We start from the raw sequence: 18,240 nt of genomic DNA on the forward strand, positions 1-18,240 counted from the left end.
AAAATAAAATAAAATTCAAAAATAAATAAATAAATAAATAAATGTCTCTTTGATAACAAGTGTTAATGGCAGTGTTTGAAAGGAAATGCAATGAAGCATTTGCAACAAAGATAATTATTTGAAATTAAAAAATTCATCCTACTACCCATGAAACATTGATATACTTTTAAAAAGAATATAAAATTTTTATATGAATAGACTTAAGGTTATTCCAAGATGTCTTCTTTATAATATTTTTTATATATTACTTTAATTATACACCTGTGGCATAATTATGAAGAACCGATGAAACATCAAGACAAAACAGACTGGTAATCTAACTAGCAAGTATGTTGTCAACATTAAAAGTCTTGCCCCAAATGTTCTCTTAAATGGTAGAGCAAATATATAATTAACATTTTCATAGAATACATTATAAAATTAACCCAGAATTCTTATTTTTAAAAAAACTAAATCCCTAAAATATACTGCCCAATCACATCAATTCTAAAATGCAGGTTTCTAATGTGTCTTAGAAAGGATTTAATTTAATAAAACAAAGTTTAGAGAGAACCAGCCATCTCTGCAAAGTACATCACTGTAGACTGAGTAGACGGAATTTCTCAAAATTCAAAGGTATCCCAGCAATATATCTTACCTTAGATGTCATTCTCATAAAAAGTTTGTTGTGACTTTCTGCTGTTCCCATCTTTTCATTCTTGACTAAATCATTTAGGCTTAAGTTATCATCATCATGAAAGTATCTGACCCTTTCTTTTCCCTCATGAGTTGAAACCTATGACAAAATGAACACTGTAAGTTTAGTGAAAACACAAGTCTGAAGTATTTTAATAAACTACCTATAAATCTGACATTAAAAGTAAAAATCCCAATATATATCATAATCTTCCCTTCTAATTTCTTTCTATTCTGTCTGCATCCATGTGGAAGAATTTCCATTAAAATGACACTCCCTACCTCTTCTGTACCATTACCTTCCTCTTCCCAAGGGATGGAAGCATGAAAGTATCTGATTTCTGAGTTTTAGGCAAAGGGCAGAATTGCTTTATGCTTTCTCTCCCCTCCTTGTAGTAAAAAATCCCTATCATTGTAGAGTTAAGTTAGGAGTTATCCAGAGATTGAGAAAGTATATCAAAAACAAAAGTGAGGTTTTAAGCAAATCTACTTCAAACAGCTGTATCAGAAGCAAAGCTGATATTCTGACTCTCATCTAAACAATTCCGGGTTTTCCTTTCAGTTGGTTCCATACCTATCAGTGGAAAAGAAAAGTGCTACGTATTACCTACCAAATCAAATCTCCTCAACACTGATCTCAAATTCCCTTATCCAAATAAATCCTGCTGTTCAACTTCTTTGGAACCACCCTCTTATTTTATGCCCATGTTACCATTCTCATCTTCACAACCTTGTATCTCACGGTCTATGACTTCAATCACTCCTTGGATGCAAATCTCTTTCTGGTCCCCTTATCCTTCATTATACTCAAAAAGCAAACCTCAGTGCCAAATGAATGTGTCTACCTCTTTACTCCTGTACCTAGATTACTCAATAGTAAGCAATTCAAGAACATGACTGAATGCCATCTGGCAATGGGTCTATGAACCCCAAGCCAGTTCTGTCATCTCATACAATTCAAACCTTTACTATTTTCCTATGACATCTTTCTTGCAAAACCCGAATACTTCCCATTTCATCAGAAGAGGTGTCTATCCCATTTCTATTTGCACTCAACAGGCAGATTATAAACATTTGACAGAAAGATTCTAAATGACTCTTTTGTGTACTTAATTACTGCTTATAAGATCTTTCAAATTTGAAACAAAAAATCTAACTTGAGAAAATTGAATATGTTGTTTTTGCCATTTTAAGAGCCTCAAGGCAGTGCTATAAATTAACCGCAGCAGCTAGAAGGCAGAAAACAAAATTAGGTTTATAAAGGATCAAACATAGATAAGAGATGTATGGGATCAAGGTTTTCCCTAAGAGCTATGATGAGTATGTAAAAAGAAGCTAGAAACAATGTCAAAGAAATAAATGTTAAAATTAAGACTTCCTTAAAAATTCAATGTTCACATCTGCTGTTGAATTAGATAACATTTTGTAAAAGGCAAAGGGATATAATTAGAAGTAATATCACTATTTACTGCCTTTTAATGTTTGCATTGGGCTTCCCTGGTGGCTCAGGGGTAAAGAATCCGCCTGCCAATGTAGGAGATGCGGGTTTGATTCCTAGGTTGTTAAGATCCCCTGGAAAAGGAAACAGCAACCCACTCCAATATTCTTGCCTGGGAAATGCCATGGACAGATGAGCCTGGCAGGCTACAGTACATGAGGCTACAAAGAGTCATATACTACTGAGCAATGAAAGACCAACAGCGTTTGCATTATTGAACTACATGTCTAAAAATATTTCAAAGGACAGTTGACCCTTGAACAATGCAAAGGTTAGGGGCAGTGAATTCCTCTTTTCCCCTTTGTATCAGATTATAGTTGATCCTTTAACTATACTCCATATCCACAGGTTCAAACCACCACAGATATGTAGTACTACAGTATGTAATTTATTGAAAAAGTTCTGTGTATAAGTGGACCTGAGCAATTCAAACTCAGGTGGTTAAAGGATTAACTGTAAATCTGATACAAAGGGGAAAAAAGGAATTCTAAAGTAATAAACAAAAGATATATGTTAAACATACATTCTGTCTTTTCCTTCTTCCTTCTTGTTTTCCTGGTGTGTTTACAGGCCAGACTCTTCCGGAATGATCTGTTCTGACAAGGATCACTTCTTCCTGATCTTCATCCTATATAAAGTTTTAGAGGTAACAACTGAAAATATTGAAAAAAATACTGAATGCTTATATTTAATAGCCAAAAAAAGCATAAAATGATTTTATTTTCACATAATATTATGGATTATCTAAAGCATCCTGAACTTTCATTATCTACTATAATGTAAAGTGATCATAATCTTTTCAGGGAAAAGGTGGGAAAAAATATCCAAAGTTTACTTAACTTTTAAAATAATCACAGAAGCAAACTTCAAATTAAGCTTTCATTTAGATAATATAAAAGATGACAAAACACCAATGGTTCAAACAGGCGCTGTATGAGAGTGCCCATTACCTAAGAGCAGATGTTATATTTAACAAATGTTTTTTCAATTTAAAAATCCTGGCTTGTCAACAACATGGCAGAGTAGAAAGAAGTGGGCTCAACCCTTATTACAGAAATTTTGAGATCACAAGTAATTGCTGAAGAACGATTGACCAAAAAAATGCTGAAATCTACCAAAAAAGACACCCTAAACCCAAAGACAAAGAAGCTACAATGAGATGGAACGAGGGGCGCAGAAGCAATAAAATCAAATCCCATACCCGCTGGGTGGGCCAACCCACAAAGTGTAAGAAAAATTATACTACTGAAGTTCTCCAATAGGAGTGAAAGTCCTGAGTCATTAATCAGGCTTCCCAGCCTGCAGGTCTGGCAATGGGAGGAGGAGACCCCAAGAAATTTTGTTTTGAAGACAAATCTTCAATGATTTAACAGTACTGTGGGAAACAGAAATTCCACTTTTAAAGGGAGCACTCGGGGTCTCATGCATACCAGGACAGAGGAGAAGAAACAGTGACCTCATAAGAGACTGGACCAGATGTCCCTATTAATATTAGAGGGTCTCCCAGGGACAGGGGGGTTAGGGGGTGGCAGTTATGGCTCAGATTTTCAACAGCATGAGGCTCCAATACTTTGGCCACCTGATGCAAAGAGTTGACTCATTGGAAAAGACTCTGATGCTGGAAAATATTGAAGGTAAAAAAGGAAGGTGGTGGCTGAGGATGAGACTGTTAGATAGCATCACCAATTCAATGAACAAGAATTTGAGCAAACTCTGGGAGACAGTGGAGGACAGAGGTCCCTGGAGTGCTATACTGTCCATGGGGTTGCAAGAGTCAGACACAACTTAGTGACTGAAAAACAATAACAACAGGAAACATGTATCAATAATTATCTTAAATGTTAATGGGATAAATACTCCAACCAAAACAAAGACTGGTTGAAAAACAGATCAGTATATATGCTGTCTACAAAGACCTACTTCAGATCTAGGAACATATACAAGCTGAAAGCAAGAAGATGGTAACAGCTATTCCATGTAAATGGTAATCAAAAGAAAGCTCGAGTAGCAATACTCATATCAGACAAAACAGACTTTAAATTACAGACTGTTACAAGAGACAAGAAAGGACACTACATAATGATCAATATAAATATACATGTACCTACTGTAGGAGCACCCCAATAATACAAATTCTAACAGTCATAAAAGAAGAAATCGATAAAACAACAATACTAGGAAACTTTAACTCTTTCCTCAATTAACAGATCATCCAGACAGAAGATCAAAAAGAAATACAAGCCTTAAACGACAGATTACACTGCATAGACTTAACTGGTATTTATAGAGAACTGCATCCAAAAGCAGTAGAATATATTTTCTTCTCAATTGCATAAGAACATGCCCCAGAAGAGATCACATCGTGGATCACAAATCAAGCCTCAGTAAACTTAACAAAACTAAAATCGTATCAAGCATCTTTTCTTACAACACTATAAGACCGGACATTAACACAAGAAAAAAAATCTAAAAAACATAAATACGTGGAGGCTAAACAATATGTTGCTAAACAACCAATGGATCAATGAAGAAATAAAACAGGAAATAAAAAATATCTAGAGACAAAGGAAAATGAAGCTCAACCATTCAAAATATGTGTGATGTGAGAAAAGAAGTTCTAAGAGAGAAGTTTAAGATAATACAATCTTACAGCAGGAAAAAGGAAAAACCACAAATAAACAACCTAACCTTACAATGAAAACAACCAGAAAAAGAGGAACAAACAAAACTCAAAGTTAGTAGAAGGAAAGAAATAATAGAGATCAGGGCAGAAATGAAAATTTAAAAAAATTAAAGATCAATAAAACTAAAACCTGGTTCTTTGAAAACAAAATTGATAAATCTTTAGCCAGATGCATCAAGAAAAAGAGGGAGTGGGTTCAAATCAATAAAATTAGAAATAAAAAAGAAGAAGTTACAATGTACCACAAAAATTAAAATGCTCATAAGAGACTGTCTCAAGCAACTAGATGTCAATAATATGGATAAGCTAGAGGAAATGAAGACATTCTTAGAAAGGTACAATCTCCCAAGAATCTTCTTCCATCGTAGAAATGGAAATATGAACAGACTAATTACAAGTAATGAATTGAAATTATGATAAAAAATCTTCCAACAAACAAAACTCAGCAACAAATGGCTTCATAGGCAAATTCTACCAAACATTTAGAGAAGAGTTAATATCTACATTTAGAAAAGAGTTAACATGATTCTTTTAAAACTATTTCGAAAAACTGCAAAGGAACAGTCCCAAAGTCATTCTATGAAGCCACCACAACCATCATGCCAAAATGAAACACAGATGACTACAGAAAAGGAGAAAATTATGGGCCAATATCACTGATAACATAGACGCAAAAGTCCTCAACAAAATACTAGCAAGCTCAATCCAACAAAATATTAAAAGGGTCATATACCATGACCAAGTGGGATTTCTCCCAGGGATACAAAAATTTTTCAATATTTTCACATTAATCAGTGATACAGCAACAAACTTAAGAACAAAAACCATACAGACATATCAACAGGCACAGAAAAAGCTTTTGACAAAATTCAACACCCATTTATGTTAAAAAACAAGAAAACCTTCCAGAAAGTGGGCATGGATGAAACATGTCTGAATATAATAAAAGCCAATTATGACAAAGCTACAGCCAACATTACGCTTACGAGTGCAAAGCTGAAAGCATCTCCTCTGAGATGAGTAACAAGACAAGGATGTCCACTTTTGCCACTTTCATTCAACACGGTTTTGGAAATCCAAGCCACCAAAATTGAAGAAGAAAAAGAAATGAAAGAAATCCAGATTGGAAAAGAAGAAATTAAACTGCCACTGTTTGCAGATGACATGGTACTATACCTAGAAAATCTTAAAGATGCTACCAGAAAACTTGTAGAGTTCATCAATGATCGGTAAAGTTAGAGTATACAAAATTAAAACACAGAAATTTGTTATACATCTACACACTAAAAACAAAAGACCAGAAAGAGAAATTAAAGAAACAATCTCATCAACACATGAAAAAGAAACAAACATGCAGGAATAAAGCAACCTAAGGAGACAATAGATGTACAGTTCAAAAACAAGACAATGATCAAAGAAATCAAAGATTATACAAACAGATGAGAAGATATACCACATTCTTGGTTTGAAAGAATCAATACTGTCAAAATGACAATACTGCATAAGTCAATCTATAAAGATTGAATGCAATTCCTACCAAATTACCAATGGCATTTTTTTAGAACAAAAAGAAGAGAAAATTATTTGTATGGAAACACAAAAGACCTTGAAAAGCAAAATGAATCTGGAGAAAGAAAAATGGTGCTGGAGGAATCAGAATCCCTGACTTCAGACTACACTACAAAGCTACAGACATCAAAAAATGGTACTGGCATAAAAATAGAAATACAGATCAATGGAACAGGATACAAAATCCACAAATAAACCCACACACCTATGGCCAATTAATCTACTACAACGGGGGCAAGACTATAAGGGAAGGAAGATGCTCTCTTCAAAAAATATTCCGAAGAAAACAGAACAGCTACATGTAAAACAAGGAAACTGGAACATTCTTTACCACCATACACAAAAATAAACTCAACACGACTAAAAACATAAATGTAAGACCAGATTCTATAAAAAGACTTAGAGGAAACCATAGGCAGAACACTCTTTCAAGTAAATCACAGTACTATCTTCCTGAGGCTGTCTCCCAGAGTAATATGAAAAGACAACCAATAGAATGGGAGAAAATATTTGCAAACAATGAAACCAGTAAGGGATTAATCTCCAAAATTTACAAACAGCTCATGTGGCTCAATATTAAAACACACACACAAACAAAATCAAAAAAGGGTAGATGAGTTAAACAGACATTTCTCCAAAGAAGACATACAGATGGTAAAGAGGCACATTTGAAAAGATGCTGAACACAGCTAATTACTAGAAAAATGTAAATCAAAACTACAATGAGATGTCACCTTACACTAGTCAAAATAGCTATTATCAAAAAATCTGCAAACAGTAAAAGCTGGAGAGAGTGCAGGCACTGTTGGTGGGAATGTAAATTGATATAGCCACTATGGAGAAAAGCATGGAGATTCCTCTAAAAACCAAAAACAGAATCACCATATGAGCCAGCAATCCCACTACTGGGCATATACCCTGAGAAAACCATAATTCAAAAAGACACATGTACCCCAATATACCCTGCACCACTATTTACAAAGCAAAGACATGGAAGTAACCTAAATGTCCATCAACAAAAGCATGGATAAGACCATATGATACACATATAGAGTAGAACATCACTTAGCAATTTAAAAAAAATGCAATTTGCAGCAAAACAGATAGACCTAGAGAATGTCATACTGAGTGAAATAAGTTAGACACTGAAAGAACAATACATGTAATACTGCTTATATGTGGAATCCTAAAAAAAAAAGGGGGGGGTACCAACAAATTTATTTACAAAACAGAAACAGATTCACAGACTTAGAGAATAAGCTTACAGTTACCAGTGGGGAAAAGCAGGCAGAAGGGATAGATTGGGAGCTTGGGACTGACATATATGCACTACTTTTAAAACAGATAATCAACAAGGAACTACTGTATAGCATAGGGAACTCTGTTAAATACTCGGTAATAAACTAAATCAGAAAAGAATTTCAAAAAGAATTGACACATGTATATGTATAAACTGAATCAGTCTGCTCTACACTAGAAACTAACACAACATTGTTAATCAACTATGCTACAATAAAAAATTAAAAAAAAAAAAGAATGGCAATTCTATCATAGCAGAAGGAGACTGAAATTCCACATCTTGTCCCCTTCAAACCATAACTGAAGTATACTGACAAAGACTATATAGGCTTAAGGTACAAAAAAAGAGTAAAGACCCTACCAAATCTTGAAAGCAATTAAATGACAGAATGAACTTGTTGAATTATCTACCATAATGGTATTCCACGTAACTTCTATTCTTTCAATTAACAGCCCTCAAATGATTTTCACTTCTACTCTTCAAAAGAAGTTATTCCCATGAACTTTTATTAAATATACACCCAACTGCATTCTATGACAAAAACAGAATTTTCCTGAAAAGGTCCTAATAAAAAAATGACATAAAGTATACTAGCTAACAACTTCATTAAAAATCAATTCAAAACAAGACTAAGCAAATTATTTGCATTTCAGTCTATCTCTCCAAAGGGAATTAATTATTTTAAAAACTTTCAATTTCATTACTAGAGATTTACTTTCCCTGTTGAAACAGAAAGGGAAAAAAATGCATCCAAATTTTCGATCTTACATGCACACACAATATTATGTATTTCCACTATTAATCAACTAGTATTAATTAATAGTGTCATATTTTAAAGAATATCTCAGCTTACAGATACCTTCAACCTTGTAGGTGAAGGACAAAAGTAAAAACCTACTAGAACAACCAAATACAGGGAGACAAGAAATTTATATGAAAAAAAATTTAGAGTAATGAAAGTAAAGAAGACCCAAGATCTCAAAAAGAGATGTGTGGGCCTGGCAACCCTGGGGAGGTGCTGCGGGCTGGTGGGCGGGCTCAGGCAGTGGGATGGCAGAATTTCCACAGTGATAAGTCAACAGTGGAAAATCTGAAGAGATGCGAGCAGCAAAAAGAAACTAAACCAGAAGGTTCTGATGCTTGAAAAAGTAACAGTGTGCTCTCTGAGCTGTAACCAAGCTGTTAACACTGGTCTGCTGTTTCAAATCTTTGCTGCTGCAATACAGAACTGAAGAAATTATACACTACCCTAATATATCTGGTGCCGTGACCTGGATGTAACCTGGCTGAAATAACCTCAGCTCAGCACCTGCAAGGCAGAGACCAAGCATGGCAGAAGCCAAATTTGACAAAAGCTCATGCTATAGAAGCCAAACACAAAAGAAATCCAGCACAGTGGAATTGACAAGAAGCCCAGCATGCTGGAAACCAGGACAACAAAAACAAACTTGGCAAAAAACTCATGTGGCTCAGTCTCAGATTCCAGAAGACCTCCAGCTAAGAGATCAAGCCCTGAGCCTTTAGAGTGGGAGCACTAACTCCAAGACCCTAGACTACCAGAGAACTAACCCTAGGAAGTACCAAATAGTTAGAACTTCCACAAATGAAACCACTTGAATACAAGAACGGGCATCTTCCAACCACCCTCTGTAAGATGCCTCACCCAAACAACAAACAAACAAACAAAAAACAAACCTAATCATTCCAACCACCCTGTGCAAGATGCCTCACCCAAACAACAAACAAACAAAAAACAAACCTAATCATCAGTAGACAGGATTACCACCTCACTCAGCCTTGCCCATCAGAGGAAAAAGCAAAAAAAAAAAAAAAAAAATTCATCACAAATCTCACCCTATATGAAGCTTACACAAACCACTGGACCAACCTTAGGAGGGCAGAAACCAAAAGGAAGAAATAATTCAACCTTGAAGACTGGGGAAAGAAGACCTCAAACACAATAAGCTTTAAAAAAATAATGAAAAGGCAGAGAAATACTGCACAAATGAAAGAACAAACTAGAAACACAGAAGTCCAAATAAATGAACAGGAAATACACAAACTACCTGAAAAAGGATTCAGTATAATGATAGAAAAGATGATAAAAATTCTTGAAAACAGAAAGGAGAAAATGCAAGAATCAATTAACAAAGACCCAGAAGAATTAAAGAATAACCATATAGAGACAAACAACACATGTACTGAAATTAAAAATACTCTAGAAGGAATTAATGGAGAAGGCAATGGCAACCTACTCCAGTACTCTTGCCTGGAAAATCCCATGGACCGAGGAGCCTGGTAGGCTGCAGTCCATGGGGTCGCTAAGAGTCGGGCATGACTGAGCGACTTCACTTTCACTTTTCACTTTCATGCATTGGAGAAGGAAATGGCAACCCACTCCAGTATTCTTGTCTGGAGAATCCCAAGGACAGAGGAGCCTAGTGGGCTGCCATCTATGGGGTCACACAGAGTCGGACACGACTGAAGCGACTTAGCAGCAGCAGCAGAAGGAATCTAAAACAGAATATCTGAAGCAGAAGAACAAATCAGTGAGCTGGAAGATAAAATCATGGAAATAACTTCTGAAGAGCAGAAAAAGTAAAAAGAACGAAAAGAACTGAGGATAGTCTCAGAGAATTCTGGGACAGTATCAAATGCACCAACATTCAAAATATATGGGTCTCAGAAGAAGAGAAAAAGAAAGGGTATGAGAAAATTTTTGAAGAGATTATAGATGAACATTTCCCCAACATGGAAAAGGAAATAGTCAATCAAGTCCAAGAGGCACAAAGAGTCCCATACAGGATAAACCAAAGGAGAAACACACTAAGACACATACTAATCAAACTAAAAAGATTAAACACAAAGAAAGAATATTAAAAGCAGCAGTAGAAAAGCAACAAGTAATATACAAGGTAAACCCCAGATATTTACCAGCTGATCTTTCAGCAGAAACTCTTCAAGCCAGAAGGAAATGGCAGAATATATGTAAAGTACTGAAAGGGAAAAATCTACAACCAAGATCACTGTACCAGAGTAAAACCAAGTATCTCATTCTAAACTGATGGAGAAATCAAAAACTTTTCAGACAAGCAAAAGTTAAGAGAATTCAGTACCTCTAAACCAGCTTTACTACAAATGTTAAAGGGACTTATATAGCCAAGAAATGCAAGAGAAGAAAAAGATTTACAAAATCAATCCCAAACAATGAATAAAATGGCAATAGGAACATATATATCAATGATTACTTTAAATGTAAACAGATTAAATGTTCCAACCAAAAGACACAGACTGGCTGAATGGATACAAAAACAAGACCCATATATATGCTATCTACAAGAAACCCACTTCAGACCCAAGGAGACATAGGGACTGAAACTGAGAGGATGGAAAAATACATTCCATGCAAATGGAAAGCAAAAGAAAGTTAAAGTAGCAATCCTCATATCAGACAAAGTAGACCTTAAAATGAAGAATGTTACAAGAGATAAGAAAGGACACTACATAATGATCAAGGGATCAATCCAAGAGGAAGATATAATTGTAAATACCTATGCTTCCAAGATAGGAACACCTCTACATAAAACAAACACTAACAGGCATAAAAGGAGAAATTGACAGTAACACAATAATAGTAGGAGACTTTAACACCCCATTCACAACAATGGATATTTCATCAAACAAAATTAATAAGGAAATACAAGTCTTAATTGACACATTAGATGAGATGGATCTCACTGATATGTTCAAGACATTCTATCCAGATGCAGAAGAATACACCTTCTTCTCAAGTGCACAGAGAACATTCTCCAGGATAGACCCACATCTTGGGTCACAAATCAAACCTGAGTAAACTTAAGAAAATTGAAATCGTATCAAGCATCTTTTCTGACCACAATGCTATGAGACTAGATATCCACTACAAGAAAAGAACTGTAAAAAACACAACACATGGAGATTAAATATGTTTCTAAATAACCAACAGGTTAATTGAAGAAATCAAAAGGGAAATAAAAAAATTCCTAGAAACAAATGACAATGAAAACACGACAACTCAAAACCTATGAGATGCAGCAAAAGCAGTTGTAAGGGGTAGTTTATAGCAATACAATCCTACCTCAAGAAACAAGAAAAACACTGAATGGACAACTTAACTTTACACCTAAAACAACTGGGAAAAGAATCAAAAATACTCATAATTAGCAGAGGAAAGAAATTATAAAGATCCAAGCAGAAATAAATGAAAAAGAAATGAAAGAAACAACACTAAAGATTAATAAAACTAAAAACTGGTTCTTGGAGAAGATAAACAAAACTGACAAACCTTTAACCAGATTGATCAAGAAAATAAGAGAGAAGAATAAAATCAACAAAATTAGAAATGAAAAAGGAAAGGTTACAACAGAAAATGCAGAAATACAAAGGATTATGAGACTATTATGACCAACTATATGGCAATAAAATAGATAACCTGGAAGAAATGGACAGATTCTTAGAAAAGTTCAACCTCCCAAGACTGCGTCAGGAAGAGATAGAAATTATGAACCACCCAATTACAAGCAGTGAAATCGAAGCTGTAACCAAAAAATCTCCCAAAAAACAAAAGCCCAGGACCAAACAGCTTCACAGGAGAATTCTATCAAACATGTAGAGAAGAGCTAATGCCTGGATAGGCATTAGAAGGATTTCTAAAATTCTTTCAAAAAACTGCAGAGGAAGGAACACATACAAACTCATTCTACTAGGGCACCATCACCCTGAAACCAGACAACACAAAAAAAGAAAACTACAGGCCAATATCACTGATGAACATAGATGCAAAAATCCTCAACAAAATTTTATCAAAAGGAATTCAACAACACATCAAAAAGCTCATTAACCATGATCAACTTGGGTTTATTCCAGGGATGCAAGGATTCTTCAATATATGCAAATCAATTAATGTGATACACCATATTAACAAATTTAAAGATAAAAACCATATGATAATCTCAATAGATGCAGAAAAAGACTTTGACAAAATTCAACACACATTTATAATTAAAACTACTTAAAAAATGGGCATAGAAGGAACCTATCTCAATATAATTAAGGCCATATAAACATTATTCTCAATGGTGAAAAACTGAAAGCATTCCCCATAAGATCAGGAACAAGACAAGGGTATCCACTTCCACCACTATTATTCAACACAGTTTTGGAAGTCCTAGCTATAGCAATCAGAGAAGAAAAAGAAATAAAACGAATCAAGATCAGAAAAGTAGAAGTAAAGCTCTCACTGTTTATACATGACATGATACTGTACATAGAGAACCCTAAAATAGTATTAGAAAATTACTAGAGATAAAGATAGTTATCAAACAATTATTAGAGCTAATCAGTGAATTTAGCAAAGCTGCAGGATACAAAATCAATACACAGAAATCACTTGCATTTCTATATACTAACAATGAAAAATCAGAAAGAGAAATTAAAGAATCAATCCCATTCACCACTGCAACAAAAAGAATTAAACATCTAGGAATAAACTTACCTAAGGAGACAAAAGAACTGTACACAGAAAATTATAAGATACTGATGAAAGAAATCAAAGATTTCAAAGAAATCAAAGAAATCAAAGATTTCAAAGAAATCAAAGAAATCAAAGATTTCAAAGAAATCAAAGAAATCAAAGAAATCAAAGATTTCAAAGAAATCAAAGAAATCAAAGATTTCAAAGAAATCAAAGAAATCAAAGATTTCAAAGAAATCAAAGAAATCAAAGAAATCAAAGATTTCAAAGAAATCAAAGAAATCAAAGATTTCAAAGAAATCAAAGAAATCAAAGATTTCAAAGAAATCAAAGAAATCAAAGATTTCAAAGAAATCAAAGAAATCAAAGATTTCAAAGAAATCAAAGAAATCAAAGATTTCAAAGAAATCAAAGAAATCAAAGAAATCAAAGATTTCAAAGAAATCAAAGAAATCAAAGATTTCAAAGAAATCAAAGAAATCAAAGATGACATAAACAGATAGAGAGATATTCCATGTTTCTGGTAGGAAGAATCAATATTCTGAAAATGACTATACTACCAAATGCAATCTACAGATTCAATGTGATCCCTATCAAATTACCAATGACATTTTTCACAGAACTAGAACAAAAAATTTCATAATTCAAATGGAAACACAGAAGACCCCAAATAGCCAAAGCAGTCTTGAGAAAGAAGAATGGAGATGGAGGAATCAACCTTCCTGACTTCAGATTATACTACAAAGCTACAGTCATCAAGACAGTATGGTACTGGCACCAAAATATAGACCAATGGAACAAGACGGAAAGCCCAGAAATAAACCCTTACACCTATGGGTACCTTATTTTGACAAAGGAGGCAAGAATATACAATGGGGCAAAGACAGCCTCTTCAACAAATGGTGCTGGGAAAACTGCACAGCTATATGTAAAAGGATGAAATTAGAACACTTCCTAACACCATATACAAAGATAAATTCAAAATGGATTAAAGACCTAAATCTAAGACCAGAAACTATAAAACTCTTGGAGGAAAATTAGGCAGAACACTTGATGACATAAATCAAAGCAAGATCCTCTAGGACCCACCTCCCAGAGTAATGGCAATAAAAACAAAAGTAAATAAACTTAAAAGCTTTTGTACAACAAAGGCAACTATAAGCAAGGTGGGGAAAAAAAAAAAAAAAACCCTCAGAATGGGAGAAAATAATAGCAAAGGAAACAATTGACAAAGGATTAATTTCCAAAATACACAAGCAGCTCATACAACTCAATGCTAGAAAAACAAACAACCCAATCAAAAAGTGGGGAAAAGACCTAAGCAGACATTTCTCTAAAACATACAGATGGCTAACAAACACATGGAAAGCTGTTCAACATCGTTCATTATTAGAGAAATGTAAATTAAAACCACGGTGAGATATTACCTCACAATGGTCAGAATGGCCATCATCAAAAAGTCTACAAACAATAAATGCTGGAGAGGGTGTGCAGAAAGGGAACGCTCTTGCACTGTTGGTGGGAATGTAAATTGAGGCATCCACAGTGGAAGACAGTATGGAGATTCCTTAAACAACTAGGAATAAAATCATCATATGACCCAGCAATCCCACTCCTAGGCATATACCCTGAGGAAACCAAAATTGAAAAAGACTCATGTATCCTATTGTTCACTGCAGCACTATTTACAATAGCTAGGACATGGAAGCAACCTAGATGTCCATCAACAGATGAATGAATAAAAAAAAAGGTTTGGTACATGTACACAATGGACTATCACTCAGCCATAAAAAGGAACAGATTTGAGTCAGTTCTGATGAGGTGGATGAACCTAGAACCTACTATACAGAGTGAAGTGAATCTAAAAGAGAAGGATAAATATCATATTCTAACGCATATATATGGAATCTAGAAATACGGTACTGAAGAATTTATTTACAGGGCAGCAAGGGAGAAACAAACATAGAGAACAAACTATGCACATGGGGAGAGGGGAGGGGAGGGTGAGATGTATGGAAAGAGTAACATGCAAACTTATATGTAAAATAGATAACCAATGGGAATTTGCCATGTGACTCAGGAAACGCAAACAGGGGTTCTGTTTCAACCTAGAGGGTAGGATGGGGAGTGAGATGGGAGGGAGTTTCAAAAGGGAGGGGATATATGTATACCTATGGCTGATTCATGTTGAGGTTTGACAGAAAACAACAAAATTCTGTAAAGCAATTATCCTTCAATAAAAAAGATTAAAAAAAAGACACAGAAAGGCTGACTAGATGATAAAAGAAGAGCCTACAATAAACTACCTGCAGAAAACCAACTTTAGGGCAAAAGACACACATAGATGGAATATGATGGGTTGGAGAATGACAGCTCATGCAAACATAACTGCAAGAAATCAGGGTACCAATACTCTTCTCAAACAAAATAGACTTTAAAGCAATGGATATAAAGAGAGATTAAGAAGAACCCTATATAATAATAAAGTGAAAGTGAAAGTCGCTCAGTCATGTCCACTCTTTGCGACCCCTACTGGAGTGGGTAGCCTTTCCCTTCTCCAGGGGATCTTCCCAACCCAGGGATCGAACCCAAGTCTCCTGCACTGCAGGCAGGTTCTTTACCAGCTGAGCCACAAGGGAAGCCCATATAATAATAAAAGGATCTATAAAAGAAGAGGACTTTACACTCATTAACATATGTGCAACCAATATAGGAACACCTAAAGTAATAAACATACTAACAGACATAAAGAGAGAAAATGATGGGAATACAAAAATAGTATGAGACTTAATACAGAACTCCTATTAATGGACAGATCTTCCAAACAGAAAAATGATAAAGCAAAGAGATTCTAAATGATACAACAGAACACTTAAACGTCATTTATGTTTTCAGGACTCTATATAAAAACAAACAAAAAATACAAATTCTTTTTGAATTCACTATAAACTAAGACACAATATAATCCTCAAGAAATTTGAGTATAATAATTATTTCAAGCATCTTTTCTGACCACAATTGCATGAAACTAGAAATCAAATACTGAGTGAGAAACTAGGAAAAAAACAATACGGAGACTAAACAACATACTACTTAAAAACTAAGGGTCATGATGAAATCAAGAGGAAGTTAAAAAATATCTTGAGATAAATGACAATGAAAACACAACCATAGAAAATCTATGGGATGCAGCCAAAGCACAGAGAAGTTCACAGCAATACAAGCCTTTCTCAAAAAACAAGAAAAACCACAAATAAGGAACGCAACTTGCCACCTAAAAGAATTATACAACAAACAAACAAAACCTAAAGATAGGATAAGGAAGGAAACAATAAAGGTCAGAGAATAAATAAATAAAGGATGTTTTAAAAAATAGAAAAATATCAATAAAACCCAGAGCTGGTTCTTTTAAAGAATAAACAAAATCAACAAATCTCTGACCAAGAACTTTAAGAAAAGAGAGGACCCCCCCCCCGCAAATAATAAGAAATAAAATGGGAGAAATAGCAACCAATATTGCAGAATACAAAAGTACCAAAAGAAAATATTATGAACAATTACATACCAACAAAGTGTACAACCTAGAAGAATTGGACAAGTTTCTAGAAACACACAGCCTACCAAAACTGAACAAAAAAGTAGTAGATAATTTGGAAAAGACTGATGAATTTCACTAGAACTGAAATGAAATCTGTAAAAATAAAAATCCTTCCTGCAAAAAACAAGTCCAGGACCAGATGGTTTCACTGCGAAATTCTGCCAGATACACAAATAAGAGCTTACAGTGATCCTTCTCAAAAACTTCAAAAAGATTGAAGAGGAAGAAACATTCCTAAATTCATTCCATAAAGCCACCATCACCCTGATCATCAAAACCAGACAAAGACACTGCCAAAACAGAAAATACCTTTGATGACTATGGATACAAAGATTCTCAACACTAATTCATATTCCTCTCTCATCTAAACCATCACAATAATCAAGTCAGCTCTCCTTCAAAATATACACGGAAAACATTTATGCATATAAAAAATCTAATTACTTCAAACATTCTTCAGCTACTATCTTAGTCAAGTTCACTGTTCTTTCTTATGTGTATTAATGCAAAAGCTTAACTAGATCCCATGTTTGCCCTATTCTCCTTCAATCTACTCTTAACAAAAAAGCCAGGATGGTTCTGTCAAAATACATTTTCTGCTCAAAAATCTGAAACAGCTTTACTTCTCACCCAGAATAAAAACCTACTTCCTTAACTTTTAAGCTTAACATGATCTGGCCTCCCACAGACTCTCTAATCTGGATCTTCCACTTTCTTCTCTTTCACTCATTTCACTCCAGCAACACTGGTCTCCTTGCTATTTTGTCTGAATACTGGACACACATCCAATCTTCTGTTCCTTATGTCCACAGTGCTCTTCACTCAGATACATAGAGATCACTGTTTAACTTACTTCAAGTCCTTGCTTCATCGTCACTTTTCTAATGAGAATTAGCCTATGCACCCCAAGACACACACACATAAACATACAGCATACCTGACATTCAAGATTCCCTCTACCCTGCTTAGGATATGTAACTTTCTACTATGCTGTATAGTTTATTATCTTTATCAGTTTATTATCTTTCTCTTCCTGTTCAAATAATACTCTGCAAAGACAGATGTTTTTTATCTGTTTTATTGACCAATAGATAGGCAAACGAATCCTAGAACAAAATATTTTACATGAGAGGGATACCAAATTCAAGTGTCTCATTCTGGACAGAAAGAAGTTAATGACCAGTTTGACTTGTGCTAGGTCAGTCAGTAAATGGCAGAGCCTAGAATAAAACCAGGCCCCCTTGACCCTAGACATAGGCTTTTGTCCATCAGGACACAATGGTATAAGATAAGAGAATACATATGAAAATAAATATTAAAAACAAGCAAACAACCATAAACATATACAAACACATCAGTAAGAGATACAGACACATTTAACATTAAATAGTACCACTGCCAAGCA

The 18,240-nt window shown here is 34.6% G+C and overlaps 1 protein-coding gene across 2 annotated transcripts in view; it reads right to left on the reverse strand.

Moving 5' to 3' along the window:
• The window catches only part of CWF19L2 (CWF19-like 2, cell cycle control (S. pombe)), a 140,007-nt gene that overhangs the window by 52,480 nt on the left and 69,287 nt on the right, over positions 1–18,240 (reverse strand). For both annotated transcript variants that reach the window (XM_010833793.1, XM_010833792.1), the window contains exons 11-12: positions 2,697–2,801; positions 638–775 (exon numbers count right to left, since the gene is read on the reverse strand). In XM_010833793.1, coding sequence (XP_010832095.1) covers positions 638–775; positions 2,697–2,801 — 243 coding nt within the window. The remainder of the gene's footprint in view (positions 1–637; positions 776–2,696; positions 2,802–18,240) is intronic.

This window comes from Bison bison, unplaced genomic scaffold, assembly GCF_000754665.1.
Source record: "Bison bison bison isolate TAMUID 2011002044 unplaced genomic scaffold, Bison_UMD1.0 scf7180017863932, whole genome shotgun sequence".
NCBI lineage: Eukaryota > Metazoa > Chordata > Mammalia > Artiodactyla > Bovidae > Bison > Bison bison.